The sequence below is a fragment of the Phaethon lepturus genome, unplaced genomic scaffold, assembly GCF_000687285.1.
Source record: "Phaethon lepturus isolate BGI_N335 unplaced genomic scaffold, ASM68728v1 scaffold14918, whole genome shotgun sequence".
NCBI classification, from domain to species: domain Eukaryota; kingdom Metazoa; phylum Chordata; class Aves; order Phaethontiformes; family Phaethontidae; genus Phaethon; species Phaethon lepturus.
In genome coordinates, this window is record NW_010555613.1 from 26,012 (window position 1) to 41,920 (window position 15,909).

The window sequence follows — 15,909 nt, forward strand, 5'->3', positions numbered from 1 at the left end:
CCACTACAGCACTTTCCTTACTCTTTTCATTAAGACAAAAACAGCACCAAGTCATTTTGAAAATATTTTATGGTCTTTTCCAAGAACTCAACTCTGCTATATGGTCATAGAATAAACAAAATTATGTTAGCATCTGTGAAAGATCACCACATTTTTTATTAGACTTACTGAAGTGAGCAAATCTCAGCTTTAAATTGAGAAGAATCATCAGATGTCTGGGCAAGTTTACTGGACTTCAATTTCAATTCATTTTCCAAAGAGTTTATTCTTTCTTTCAGGATAGAGACTGTAGTCTTTAGTTCACACCTTTCCATCTCAACCTGCAATTTAAAAAAATAATCAAACTTGTTATTGTTGTAGAAAGCTGTCACAACTTGGCTGTAAATAAATTTAGGTTGAAAACAGCTAACAAAATTAATTGCCTGAAAAGTCTATCCTATTTTAAAAGTAATAAAAGTTTACTTGCTAAAAAATGCACTTACTCCTTTAATATTATTCTCCAGTTCTGAAATATCACGCTGCATCTTTGATTTTTCAAGGTTAGCTGCTTCTTGCTGAATCTGAGACAGAAATATAGAATTACATGTAATAAGATACACATTTTTAGATTTAACCATAGAGATTTAAGCTTAATTTTCAAGAAAATGTTGCTCTACATTCTTAGATGGATGACCAAATGCAAAGTTCCGTCTATAAAATTATAGAGCATTAGTTGAAAATACACCACTGTAGTTCACTATAACATCACTGAGTTTGGTTTTGTTTCAGTTTTTTTTTTTAAAGTATATTTATACTTGCTTCCAACCAGATTAATATTTGTGAGTTGTCACAGAAAGATTACTGAGCAACAGGGTGGTAGGAAAGGTTGCAAGCTTGTATAGCTCAGTGCCCTAAGCTGTCTGAAATTAATTTACCAAATTATCATTAATATGAAACGTAAGACAGATTACAAAGCTAACTGGTCTTTGTCAAAGTCTATGAAGAAATTTTTTTTACATGATTTGTCTGTTCTCTGACTTCTGTGCCTAAGTGCAGTGAAATTAAACAAACTCAAACTTCCTAGAAATGCCCAAGATAAGTGTTTTCGTGCAAATATGTCAAAGTGGCACACATACAAAATGTTGGTGGTCACCTACAAGGAGGATGGAAGAACATCTCTTCCACTGCATGCACATGCTTTAAGCACTAAGGTCAGAGTTATTGCCACTGCAGATACACTACAGTTCTCTATTTTTGTGGTCATAAATCAAACTATGAAAACATTCATCGTACAGTCACTCCTGACATATTATGTCTTTGTATCAGTCCACTAATATGATTTTTAAATTTCTGAATTTTCAGGACATTTTAAAAACCTGTATACATTATATTAATGACCCCATAAAGAAGTCAAGTAAACCTCCCTGAAATCGTATGCTCTTGACCACAACCAAATAAGACATTAATTCCAGACATCAAAAGGTCAGAATAACAGGAAAATGATTTCATTAACAAATACTTTTATAAAGGTTAAAAATAATGAAACTCAGATTGCTATGAATTTATGTTTGATGGTTCAGTTATATGTCATTGAAAATATACTCTGCTACAAAATGCATCAATAACTAAAGATTAGTTAATATGAAAAAGTCCATAAAGTCCCCAGTCTGTGGGATAAGAACCACACGTGATCTTTGAAGTAGTGCATACACCCAAAAATATTCTGTGGTTGAGGCTTCATGTCTAGGTTTTTCACACAAGGTGATGCCATGCTTGCCCTCAGACACCTAAAGCATGTTCCTCTCCCCCTATCCCCACCTAGGAACTGAGTTTATGATAATTCAATTCATCAAGCTCTCTCAAGTGAGTTTGAAATCAGATAAATTCAAAAGTTATTGAAAACGGGAACTGACAGACAGCCAGACACAAACACAGCATTACTGTAGAAGCCTTCCCTATATACCATCTCATTGTAAGTAATGAAGCTATAAAAGCTCACCTTTAATTTTTCTCTGAGGCTTTCTTTTTCTGCCATTAGTCTTCTGAAGTCAGTTAGTGCAGTGTCTCTTTCTTCTTCCATGTGACTTTGAGAAACTAAACTATGTTTTGCTTCTCTTCTCATCCTGTTTAATTCACCCTGAGACTTCAAAAGATTATCGTGTGTTAGCATACATGGACTGCAATTGATACAGTGTATATACTAGCAAAAAAGACAGTTTCAATGCTGTCATTACAACAGAAGTGCAATTATTATAGTCTTATTTTTCCCCACATAACTAAAACATATTCCCTAAGTCACGCAGTGGCATGACAACTTATGCTGCCAACATACTCATCCTCCTTTTACTGGTCCAAGTATAGCCTAACTTCACTCTGTTTTCTTACCAGTTTACTACTACTTGTTCCTTGCTTTCCAGCCTGTATCCCTACCCAACTTTCTCATCCATTCTATTAATTTTTTTCCTGATCTTTCTCATTTCCAAATGCCAGTACAGTTATAGTGGCTTTGAAGTTAATGCACTGACTTTGGAATACATGACTTTGTTAACAAGTAATAAAAGTAGGTACATATTTTATTATTCTTGGTTTTATTCTAGTAAGTCTATATTCCTCAAGTTCTATTATGGAGAGAAGTTTTTCATTTTAAATAAGCAGCAGTACAAGTGTTAGTCGGTTATTTTAATGCCAATTACAAACAACCTCTTCTTACCTGCTCATAAAGACCATTTAACCTATCCCTTTCTGCAGTCAATAATTTGACATTGGATTGAATTTCCATCATGTGTTTTTCAAATCTGTCTAACATAGACCGTAGCTCATCTCTTTCTCTGGTGATCAATCTAAGATCTTCACTCTACAAAGTGATTAATAAAATTTATGTTAAAATATACTAATCAAAATATTTGGATAAGTAATACAAAAAAGAATGACCTCACCCTTTAGTAATACATGAAAAATACAAACATAATAAATTTTAATTGCAAGAAAAAGCCTGGCATTGGTGGTATAATTTAAACAATAAGAACTAACTGTTAAGGAGAAAAAGCAAAACAGGTAACAAGTTTTCAACCTTTTTCTGTTTATCATCTATTTCTATTTGTTTCTTTGAAACTGATCAATAATTAATCAATACATTACTGTAAAACGTGAATGGGAAAATAAAATACAAGTTCACTGATGTTCCTCGCAGTTAATTTTTTATGTTAAGAATATGATTTAAAAAAACTACTACAGTCATTTACTGCTACTGAATTTGAAAATATATTTGATAGCTCCTTAAATGGTTCTACAGTATTCCCATTATTTTTTCAGCTTGTCTTGACAGCAGGAACTTTACCTTCTCTGTAGTCCTACGGCTTGGGCTAGGCTTTCGTTTTGTCATTTTCTGAAGATACTCTAATTCTCGCTTATAGTAATCTCTGTCATCTTCTAAAGTCTTTACAAATGCATCTAGGCGAGATGGAGATTTGTCTCCTAGGGCTATACCATATTCTAACCTCATTCTTTCTATTTCTAGGACAAGTTCTCGTTCTGCAGAAAAAGAAATAAAAACAACCATGTAGGAACCTCATGAATTTCCACAAAAACATTGCATTTGGGATGGACTAACTTCCAGCAACTGTCTGGGCAGAAAATCTGATGAAAAGGATGTAGGAGTCTGGTTGACAGTAGGCTAAACATGAGTGAATAGCATGCTTTGGACCCAGTAGAGGTCTAACAGCATATTGGGCTGTATCAATGGGGACACGGACTGAGGTATGTGATTATTACCCTTTACTTAGCACTCATTAGATAGCATTTACAATACTGTGTCCAGTTTTTTCGCCCCTTGCACAGGAAAGATGTGGTTAAACTTGGGTGAGTCCAGGGGAAGCCCTCCAAGCTGGTCAAGGAGCAGAATACTTGCCTTGTGGGGAATTACTGCTGAGGGAACTGGGCTTGTTCAGCCTGGAGGAAGAGCTGGGGACCCAAGAGCAGACTGACAGTACCAACAGTGGGTTATAGATAAAATGAAGCCAGTTTCTTCACAAAGGTGCACTGTCATTAGGTCACAAGGAACAATGGTGATTAATTGCTACAGGCGATTACGAGCAATACAGGGAAAACAATTTTTATCTCTGAGGATAATCAGACATTGGAATAGGTTGCCTAGAGAGGTTGTGGAATCTCCATCCCTGGAGGTTTACAAGATCCAACTGGATAAAGCTCTCAAGAAACAGTCTGAATTCACTCACTCAGAAGGAGAGAGAAAGAATAAAAACAAAAGAAATTATTTTGTATGAAACTGACATAATATTAGTATTAGGATGTCCTGTGGGACCACAATAAAAAGTTCAACTTTTACTTCCCACATACCAAATGAAAAGATGTTTCTGTGACAAAAGTTTTCACTCCAATTCTGACTGAAGACTTACAGTCTTCTTTTTAGTTGACATATACAAGTCTTTTAGTATTATTAACTGCGCCTTAAATACATAAGGTTTTCTATTTCAAAAATTACAGAAAGATAATTTACAGGAATCCTTAATTGAAGATTTACCTTTTATTTCTAAGTTCTCATTTTTTTCTGTTAGCCTTTGTTTTTCTTGTTCAAGTTGGTTTAACAACAGTTCAAGATTCTCTTTGCCATCTGCTTTTGCAAAGAGTTCTTCACTCAGTCTCTCATTCTCCCGACGACATGAGCACAACTCCTGAAGTAACAAGTATTATTACAAAAATTAGAAGTGCCAATAGAGACATTTGGAAAAATTATTTAACATTTTGTTAAACTTTTAGTATTCAACACTGTTTACTTCTGTTTAACCGGAGTGTTTTATGCTTTAACATTTGTTAAAGGCCACCATTGTTTTTATACTACTTTTCGTTACATCAAGTAAGAATTACTTTTGACATGGTTTACAATCAGTAACAAAACAAGCAATATTAATCCTTGTTTAATTCAAGAAATCAAACCAAAGGATAGTGGGATACAAACATGGAAAAAAGTAATAACTAAAGCAAGAAATAATTTTTAATGGCATTTAGTAACACTGTTGGTGTTAAAGTACATCACAATACAGCATCTTGGTCAACCCAACTCTGCAGCTAATCAAATGCTGTTTGGCATGTCTTTCCTATAATCTGGTGCCCTGTAAATGAAATATTTTTGTATTTTCAAGTTCACTAGAAATACTAAAACAAAACACTGTACTCGACTAATACACAGCTTGCTATATGCTGGAAAGAGTTTGGTCTTCAAGGAATTGATAATACTGATGTTTTTCATCTGGGCTACTATGCTTTGTTTCTGAGTGAGCACGTATTTCATAATTATTCACACCTCTAGGATGTCGGAACTCGTCTGTGGTAAAAATGATTATGTTATGGAAATTACAACTTCCAATAGCAGAAATAAAGAAATGTACAATAAGGATGTAGTCAACCATACTGTCTAAAGCGGTTTCTTTCAGTTTATTTTTGCAAAAATATTATGTGGCTTCTTTAGATCTTTCATTTATTAATTACAAATTTATTACAATAGAGTTTTGGGGTATTATAGAAGTTTTCTTGTTAACTGTTAAAGTGTTAATTTGTATAATAAATGAAAGAATCGTGTGTATGACAGTATGATAAAAATGCTACAAACAAGAACTGAAAATATTTTTACTTACTGATTTAAGCCTTGTTATTGTTTCTTCAAGATCCTGTATTTCACTGTGTTTTCTTTCAATTTCTTTCTATCAACCAAAATTAACCTATATGTTAAAAGTTACACATTCAAAATGACAACAATACCTTTGTTACAAAAAACCTAAGGAAACAGACTATTTTTGTAAGAAATAAAGTATAATTGGTTCCGTGTAATCGGCCAAATATCAAGTAGTAAAGCTACTAGAAACTGAAGGCACACAAAATTTGTGGTATGCACACCCATGCTCTTTTTGAGCACAACAATTAAATAAATCATTGCATGACTCCTCATAGGAAAAAAACCTCTGAACACAGGCATCACTGTTGCAAATATCTATTACCTATCAATAGTTTTAAGTAGCTCAGAATTTTATTTCATACTAAGCTAAAACAAGAAGACAGATTGCCTCTTACTTAAATTCATCTCACCTAATATAGTAGAGAGACAAAATTGCTGTAATTAATCCTCTTTTAGTGAGATATTCTGTATAATATTAAGTAAACTGCAAAAAATATCTTTTTAATCTTTCTTTACAAGCTGATAGGTCATTTGTTGCAATTAAAAGATATAAAGCCACCTGAGAGCTGAGCAGATCCTTCACACTGTAACATGTGAGTAATTACCTTTGCTTCTCCTATTTCCTTATCTGCAGTCTCGAGCACAATTTCTTTGTGTCTTTCCAGCTGCTGTGCCAAGTGGTCTATTTCATTCAGTTCTTGACACAGTTCTTCATTTTTATTGCTTAAATGCACTACCTCACTAGTCACATTTTGTTTAGTGTCCAAGAGGTCTTGAATGCGATTTTCAAGTTCTTTGTTTGTTTGCTGAAGATATTCAACCTGAAAGACATTTTTCATTAAAATAATAATACGTATTGTTACACTAGGTAGCAAAAGTTCCTCCCATACCTCTATATCCCTAATAAAAAAAGGACATCTTGTTAAACATAGCAAGATTGTCTATTTTTAGAACATAATGGTTATCAACACGGGGTGTTGGTCAACAGCTGGATGTGTATGAGCCAGCAGTGTGCCCAGGTGGCCAAGAAGGCCAACAGCATCCTGGCCTGTATCAGAAATAATGTGGCCAGCAGGAGTAGGGAAGTGATCGTGCCCCTGTACTCGGCACTGGTGAGGCCGCACCTCGAATCCTGTGTTCAGTTTTAGGCCCCTCACTACAAGAAAGACCCTGAGGGGCTGGAGCATGTCCAGAGAAGGGCAACGAAGCTGATGAAGGGTCTAGAGCACTAGAAGTCTTCTTAGGAGCAGCTGAGGTAACAGGGGTTGTTTAGCCTGGAGGAAAGTAGGCTCAGGGGAGACCTTATCGCTCTCTATAGCTACCTGAATGGAGGTTGTAGCCAGGTGGGTATTGGTCTCTACTCCCAGGTAATAAGTGGACAAGAGGAAATGGCCTCAAGTTGTGCCAGGGGAGGTTTAGATGGATATCAGGAAAAATTTCTTCACTGAAAGGGTTGTCAAGCATTGGAACAGGCTGCTCAGGGATGTGGATGAGTCACCATCCCCAGAGGTGTTTAAAAGACACGTAGATGTAGCGCTTAGGAACATGGTTTAGTGGTGGACTTGGCAGTGCTACGTTAATGGTTGGACTTGGTGATCTTAAAGGTCTTTTCTAACCTAAATGATTCTAAAATGCTATGAAAAAATATGATGTTACAAAGGTGCAAGGTGAAGGAATTCATTACTACACTGTTCTTTATGTAGTCTCCAAAACCTGAGGTTTATTCTAAAAACAAAGTACTGAAAAGCAGAGATCTGTATAGAAACCTGTCTCGGGCATCAGTCTGGGAGACCCAGTGTACTCAGAGTTTCCCTAAATTTCACAAGATATGAGGACGCATTCTTCTCTCCCACCTTTGTAGTACATTTGCTAGGCTTAGTCTCACTCTTACTCCTTCATGAAAGTGAAGCTTTACAGGTCAGATTCCCAAAACCTGTCTTGCCCCCAAAACATCTGAGCACCTTAAACAACATCCTCAGAAACCCTGCTCTACAGACATTGTTTTACCCAGAACACCTTCCCCTGAGAGTAAAGGGAAGAGAGGCAGGGATGCAGAGTAGGAATAAAAGATATATATAATAAGTTACACTACCAAGGAAAATGTGAGCCTGGAATATCTTGAAAGATTTAAGATATCAGAGGTGCTGCACTTCCAACTCCACACAACTTTCCTCAAAACTCCTTTGAGTAGTATTACTGTAGACACAGAATAAAGTCTGAGCCCTTTCATAGTCACGAATACTACTACATGGAGATATCTATCCATTTACTGTTAGAGAATAAAAGTGGCATATTGGCACTGAGCCTGAGCAAATAGTCTTGATGGCCTAAAACCAGCTTTATGCAGCTCTGGGCTCACCCTCTGTACAGTCAATTTGTGTTCAGCATGACTTACTAATTCAAGATCCCTGAACACAGCTGTACTGCTTCCAAGTCATAGCTCATTCTGTATTTTTGCAGCACTGAACCTAAGCTAATTAACTCTGCAACCTGGCTCTCATGCCACTGTACATCATGCACAACCAGTACACAAAACTTCTAACTCAGCTGGAAAAACAGAGAATTGATGGTATAAGTCCAGAGATGGGCTCTACTTGATCTGTACTCCAGCCTGTCTTGTATCGTTTTTTAAAAATCCTCATTCTCAGACCAATATTGAATGCATTCTAATATGCACAGTAAACAGAAACATCTTTATCCTAAGCTTATCCTTTCCTTGCAAGTCTATGTTGGAATAAAGGTGGTGGCCATTTGAATTCAGCAAGGAAGATTCCCCACTCTCTGATGAGATTGTCTGCAGTACTATTCCTTATCATAAGTACATATATCATTGTTAGTTCCTAAAACATAAATGGTATGTACAAAATAAGTAAAAATATTTTCAAACTTGGTGAAAACAGTGTATCATACAGAAATTTTCTGAATACTCTCAGATTAACATTACTATGTACAGATGTGAGTTCATAAAATTCTTTATCAAAACCATTCTAATAAACTTCTAAAACAAGAAATTAAATTTCCTTAGACAAGAAACAATGCCACCTAAAAAGCAAAGGAAGTTAAATTGATTGATTTAATAGTGATTTTTTTAAAGAAAAGCTAGAAGTTTTGTAGGGTTTTTTTAGATTGCTCATATTTTTAGTTTTGACTAACCACCAGTAAAAAATCCATTACCTGCAAATTCAAATGGGCGATAAGCTTCTCATTACTTTTACTTCTTGATTCCAGAGAGATAACCTCATGAGAACGACCACCATCCAATGCTAGCATTAGGCGCTCTATTTCTTTGTCTCTTAGCTCAACCTTTGAGGAAACAAAAGAAGTTCTTTAGTATCTTTATACCATTTAATAGAACCTTTGTTCAAATAAACACCTACATAGCATTCAGTAAAAATATATGCACCTAATAATGCAATTTTTATCTTTAATATTAATTAAAAAAAAAAATCTGGATTTTTCTGAACAAAGTGTTTTCTTTGAAATAAAAATAAAGGAATCAAATAGAATTTATGGAAAAAAATACTGAAACAATTCCTACTAGACTATTTCCTTCAATGGAAACCAACAGTTTTCATTTAAAGCGAAGTTAATGAATGTTGCAAATTAACCGTCCGAGACTACCACTTAAATTCAGGGAAAAAATCTTTTAAATTGGCTAATTTGCTGTCTATTTCAGTGTAAAAAATCAAAGAGCTGAAAAACAGAGAATATTGAAAGAGGAAAACCAAAAGATGTGAATAAAAAAAAGAGGATTGTGTCCACTAATCCCCAGTTATTGAAAGATATGAACAACTGATGCAATTCCCTCACTTAACGATTATACATATAGTATCAATCCACTGTAACTAAAATATTGTAAAATCTGCTGTCCATAAATTAACTTAAAAAAATTAAAAATTCAAAATATATAACCAGTCCAAACAGTGAAAAAAAAAAATTACCCTAGCCTACCTGTAGATCTAATTATTATTTTGAACCAGTTAATGTTTCTGCACAAACAAACCCTACACATACATAAATTCAACTTATGGTCATCAAGTTTAGCTTATTTAATGCAATTTTAATACACAAAATTTATCAGCAAAAGCAGTGGGCAAGTATTTTATTATTGCTGCTGTCTCCAAAGAGGAGAGACATACCTCAACGTAGGCAAATTAGAATAATTCTATTTCACAAGTCTTACAATGCTTTCCCAGTGAGGTTAACACCTCATTATAATTATAATCAAGGCCATTGCAATGTCTACTACAGCCAAATAACAGTATTTTAAAATAAAATCTGTAAACATACCTGTTTGCTATAATTTTTAATTCCACGTTCAGATATCTCCAGTTTTTCCTGTAACTCTGTTACTTCTGACTGAAGTTCATGAATTCTGAAATGTAGCAATATACTGTTTTTGTGGATTCATGGAAGAATCATAGGTACACAACAACTCAATATTAGTATTTTCTCTTTGCTCCTGAATGTCAATGTTTCACAAAAAATAGTTTTGTTCATATAAAATGTTAATGCAGAAGTCGTTGTTTGAGATACTGTGTCAGGTTGATCTTGGCTGGCTGCCAGACCCCCACTGAACTGTTCTCTTGCTCCCCCTCCTCAACAGCAGGGGAGAAAATAAGATGAAAAAGCTCATGGGTTGAGATAAAGATAGGGTGATAACTTACTAATCACCGTCACAGGCAACACAGGCTCAACTTTGGGTGAAGTCATCAATTAAAAATAGATGTAGGATGGTGAGAAAGATTATACATATAGGATGTAGGATGGCAGGTAAGTAGGATGGTGAGAAGCAAACACAAACTAAAAACATCTTCCTCTGACCCTCCACTTTTTTCCACCCTCAACTTTACTGTTTCACTCCCAAGTCTTATACTCTTCCCCTACCCCCAGAGGCGCAGCAGGGATGGGGAATGTGAGCTGTGGTCAGTTCATAACACTTTGGCTTTGTCACTTCTTCCTCCTCACACTGCTCCAGCATCGGCTGCCTCCCATGAGATACAGTCCTTCATGAACTGCTCCAGCCTGGGTCCTCTCCATGCAGTACAGTCCTTTAGGAACAGACTGCTCCAGCGTGGATCCCTCACAGGCCACAGCTCCTGCCAGAAAACCTGCTTCTGCATGGGTTCCTCTCCATGAGCTGCAGTTCCTGCCAGGAGCCTGCTCCAGTGTGGGCTCTTCATGGGCTGCAGCTTCCTTCAGGGCATATCCACTTGCTCCAGCATGGGATCCTCCATGGCCTGCAGCGTGGGTATCAGCTCTGATGTGGTGCTTTCCACAGGCTGCACGAACAACCTGCATCACCATGGTCATCTTCATGGGCTGCAGGGGAATCTCCGGTCCAGTGCCTGAAGCCCCTCCTCCCCTTCCTTCTTCACTGACCGTGGTGTCCGCAGGGTTGTTGCTCTCATATCTTTCTTATTCCTCCCTCTCACGGCTGCTGCACAGAATTGTTTCTTACCCTTTCTTAAATAAATTTTAACAGGGGAGCCACCAGTTTGGCTGATGGGTTCAGCTGTGACCCATGTTGGTTTCGTTTTGAAGCCAAGTGGAGCTGGCTGTGTCCAGCACAGAGTAGCCACTAGTCTCTTTTTAGAGAGGCCACCCTTGCAGTCTCCCCACTGCCAGCACATTGCCATGTAAACTCTCAACAGATATATTCTAAACAAGAAAAAAAGAAGTGACTTGAACCTTTCATGACATAGATTCCCAAGCCAAAAATAGTATTACAAAACCAAGAATGTTTTAGTCTTCCAAAGTAAATATGAAAGATCAGTTTACTCCTATGCAAAACATTACACCTAGTTGTTTTCCAGAATACCCAAGTTAAAGTTAGGAATAACAGTAAAACCAGTATATAAATCTTAAGGGAAATCCTTTAAGGAAAGAAAGAGCTTATTAAATATCCATTGCAACTTTGTCACAGGCAGCACTGTCAATCACTAAGCAAAATCCTATTTAAGAATTATAGTTCTCTTAAAACATCATGAAATACCATTTTGTTTGAGGCAAATTTGAAAGGCAGAAGGAGAGTTGGAAAAATCACTGCAGCTATTTAACACTTGTACTTCAAAATTCAAAATTTCTTTAGATTACCGATTATCAGCCACCTGAAGAAGGTCTGCGATATATGGGTCCTCTGGCTGAGGAACTGGATAGGCACTAACACCTGATGGAGGGACAGGCTGGTCTATCTGCATGCGTTGACGCCTGAAGGGAATGCTTCTTTTTCTGCCACCTAAAAAAGCCCAAAACCAAAGGCCTATTACTTGGAATTAAAGCAAGGGAGTTTTTGTCCTTAATACCAAATGGAATTTCCTATTTATTCCACTGCCTCTGAACTGGCACATTTCACTGTTTTGATAAGTTGATAAAATTTGTACATTCTAGACAACAACATTCTTGCAGGTTAGTATCACCTTTGTCATTCAGTTTTAGAATAAGGAAACATGCAAAGTTCAGTATAAGTAATTTTCCCCAGTGTTTAAGACCCTAAATATTCTACAGTTCAAGCTTGTTGAATCTGTTAGCGCTGCACTTTACTAAAAAAACTAAATTAAAACATCAGAAAAGACATTTTGTTTTTACATTTAAGAACTATATCATGACTGAACTAACATCTGCATTGTTTAGTAATCTTTTTTCCTTCTATTGTCATTTCAGTGAATGAATATCACAGGCATATCAAGCAGAGCAGGCTATTTGCTTGCATGGTAACTTTATATTAAAAACAAAGCAAAACATAATATTATTTCCAGAAGGAACAATTACTCTTTATCACATGATTAAGTAAGAACATACAACATTTGATGATGTAGTATAGAAAAAGCCCAGAAGACTGGTGACCTTCTGGGTCAAGTATGTGGAAAGACAAACAAAAGCGTAACATGGCATCTTTGAAGCGACAGACACGAAATGCAGAAAGGTGTGGAAAAATAGAGAGAAAATTTAATTTCAACTAACTATCCATTAATTTCCCAGATGCCAAAAATAGATAGGTAATTCAATGACTTGGCGAGGAAAGACAATCTCAAAACTTCACAAAATACTTCTCGCTATTTCCATTAGCCTGAAAAAAAAAGGAAGAAAAAGGAAACTCTGGAGAAAGAAGTTAACCTGAGTGCTTTTAGAGGGTTGGAATATTCACTTGTAGGCATAATTTGCATCTTGCTACTTTTAGATCTTGGTTACAAAAATCTGAATTAGTCACACATCATCAATTAGCTGCCAAAAAGATTCAAGTATCAAAGAACTTGCTTCTGACTAAATTAAGTGCAGCACTAAAAAAATAAAAATAGCCGTTGATTAACAGTGCTTTCCATTCACATTTTAACATAATAGTCTTCTATAGAATCTAAGTTTGTATTCAAATTTGTGCCTAACAAAACTGATGTGCTAATGAAAAATTTCTTCAGTGCATAGAAGAAGACTGAATTCAGGGCCAAAATGTCAAAAAGGTAATTTTATTCTATTGGATAGTTATTTTACTGTAGCAGTTTTTTTTCCTCTCTAGGAAGAGAAGAAGATTATGTTCTAAAGAACCAAAAGCCCAGGGTAAAGTTAACATTTCTATGATTATTTACACTCACCGGGTGTTTGCACCACTGCTTGCAAATTCTTCTCCTGAAGCTGCTGAATTTTTTCAGTCTTGGCTTTGTTCTCTTTTTCCAGCATTTTAATTTTATGTACATATTGGTTATTCAGAAATTTCAAGTCAGCCGTTTCATGTTCAGCTCTCCTTAAGGAGCCTTTCAGATCTTCAAGGGCGAGAAAAACACAGTATTATCTTTCTTATTCATTATTATTTTTCCTAGTAGCACCAAAATAGTCATAAAGAGAATCCTATATTCTTTTTCCAGAACATGAAATTTTCATATACCCATACATATGTATATACATATATATACACAAACACACAAAAATATATATTTATACAGTTATACAAATAACACCCCTTTGTAGAATAAAGGCACATTTAACAGCAGTATTTTTTCATTTTAAATTAAAAAATAGCATTTCAGGGTATGAATGCATACAGTAAAAAGTTCTAACAGTTTCATGTTTGATTAGGATTTGCAGGACCTCAGAAGCTTTTTAACTACAAAAGAAATGTCTGTGCATGAGCCTTAATTCCTTAAAGGGCACCAAAGTCAATGACCACTCACACGCACTTACAAGTACAGATGAATGAATCTGAAGACAAAGGATTTGTCTGCAATTTTATTTTGGCACGGAAGGATTAAAAAAAGTGTCATAATTTTTATATTACCTTTAACACGGCGATCAGATTGCTCTTTCAGTTTTAATATTTCTAAATGTAGTTCATTATTTTCTCTGGTAAGTTTAGTATTCTCTGTTTTATAAGGTTCCAAAACAGCATCATAATTGCTGCATTCTTTTTCAGTTTTTCCAGCAGACAACTTCGCACTGCGTAAGCTCTCAGTTGTATGAACAAGGTCACTGGAGTAAAGGAGCATCATACATGTTAGAAATGTTACTAGCCTTTACACTGCACATGCGAATATTTATTATGACCTGAGAAACAAAACCCTTTCACCGAGGCCATGTTAACTGTAGAACAAATGGGTTCAAAGAAAACCAAAGAGAACATTCACATAAGGAAAACTGAAAGACAGGAATCATTCACTTAAAAAAAATAAATTGGAAAGGACAGAACAAATATACAAAATAAAGATATTAGGAAAGCACATCAGGAGTTTAAATTTGGTAATTCAATAAACTATCTTTTCTACATAAAACGAGACATTCAAAATTGGCAAGATGATTTTTCCCTCCAAGCACTATATAAGTTGTAGCGCTACTTACCACAGAAGAAACATGAAGAATTAGAAAAGCCAGAAGGTTACTAGTATTTATATGGCAATTAGAAGCTCCATAAGAGAGATTATTGGTAAGTAGCTATAAACATTTTTGTGAAAATAATATCAAAGTCAGTGATTGAGAGATTAAATCTGTTAGACACCAGAATAAGACTTAATGTTGAAGGCAGATTACTTCACATCTGCCTACCTATGGTTCTTCCATTTGTATTAGATGCTAGAGTACAACAGAACCCGAATACCTACATTTGCATGTCTAGCCAAATATAACTGGCTTACTATGGAAATTACTATGTTCCTAGTGACATCAAAGCCATGAAATGCAGATATATTAAGGTCACCTGAAAATTTGTTTTTCTTCTGTTATGTGTCCTGTAAAAACTGCAGAGATGGCAAATCTAAACTTCTCCAAAGGAGATCATAAAAAAGAGAGCTGTGAATGTTTTATCTTAAATCACAGTACAGACAACAGGGATTATTTTTTACACAACCAGTTATGAGTGTGTCCTTCAAGCACACATCAATAGTGACTATTCTTGGCTCTCTTATGAGGTTAGAAATGTTGAGTTTTCCTACACTATAGATCCTTAGAAACAATTCTACTGAATTAAATGAAATCTTAAGATGTTCTCATCACTTAAGCAAACCCATTTGACTTCATACAGAGGAACTGAATGTTAGCTGTGAAATAACATTGCTTGAAAATAATCTTCAGACTACTTCTTCTCCCTTATATGACAAAAAAATCAAACAATACCTGCTATATGATTACTATGTTTTTAATGAATCTCCGTTTGAATACCTAAAAAGCTTTTCCACCAAAGGTAAACTCTCCACTCCCAATGGTTGCCGATAGCCCAGCTGATCTAGACGTTTCCTGAGATTAACAAATCTTCGCTCTGCAGTTGTAGTCATTGTAAATGCACCTTCAAAGCAGCTTTTGTTACACCCAAGAAAAACAGCACACCTGCAAAAGATTGTCTGTTTTAGCATTTGTCCTTTAAAGAAGGAATAATGTAGAAAAGAAGTAATGGAAAAACCATTTTTTGTGTAGGAAATGCAGTGCATAAGCATGTTCTTAAAATTTAAGTAAACCAGAAGAGAATCATAGAGCAACTAAAAAGTTTAAAACATATTTACATATTTATTTAAAAATAAATATTTGCCCTGGCAATTAGTTTTCTCTTTCCTAACATCTTAGAGTGTGAACATAAATTTTTCTTTTCAGCATGTACATAATTTTTTGTTTTCAGTATGTAAGAACTGAACTCCAAAAAGATCTTTCTGTGGGAACACTAAGAAGTAGATTCTGATCTTTTTGAATCACGGTCATCATGGTATCTTCCACAATGCAAATTGACAGGTTATTCTCAAAAAACCCATATACTTTTTTATTTCATA

At 35.4% G+C, this 15,909-nt stretch overlaps 1 protein-coding gene across 1 annotated transcript in view; it reads right to left on the reverse strand.

Moving 5' to 3' along the window:
- CEP135 (centrosomal protein 135kDa) overlaps window positions 1–15,423 on the reverse strand; it is a 34,628-nt gene extending 19,205 nt beyond the window's left edge. Inside the window, exons 1-14 of the mRNA XM_010292226.1 lie at window positions 15,311–15,423; window positions 13,938–14,128; window positions 13,258–13,425; window positions 11,765–11,906; window positions 9,959–10,043; window positions 8,843–8,971; window positions 6,274–6,489; window positions 5,631–5,696; window positions 4,520–4,670; window positions 3,312–3,510; window positions 2,690–2,831; window positions 1,979–2,122; window positions 483–560; window positions 169–320 (exon numbers count right to left, since the gene is read on the reverse strand). Of these exons, the coding sequence (XP_010290528.1) occupies window positions 169–320; window positions 483–560; window positions 1,979–2,122; window positions 2,690–2,831; window positions 3,312–3,510; window positions 4,520–4,670; window positions 5,631–5,696; window positions 6,274–6,489; window positions 8,843–8,971; window positions 9,959–10,043; window positions 11,765–11,906; window positions 13,258–13,425; window positions 13,938–14,128; window positions 15,311–15,423 (1,976 nt within the window). The remainder of the gene's footprint in view (window positions 1–168; window positions 321–482; window positions 561–1,978; window positions 2,123–2,689; window positions 2,832–3,311; window positions 3,511–4,519; window positions 4,671–5,630; window positions 5,697–6,273; window positions 6,490–8,842; window positions 8,972–9,958; window positions 10,044–11,764; window positions 11,907–13,257; window positions 13,426–13,937; window positions 14,129–15,310) is intronic.
- Between the last annotated feature and the right edge of the window lie 486 nt (window positions 15,424–15,909).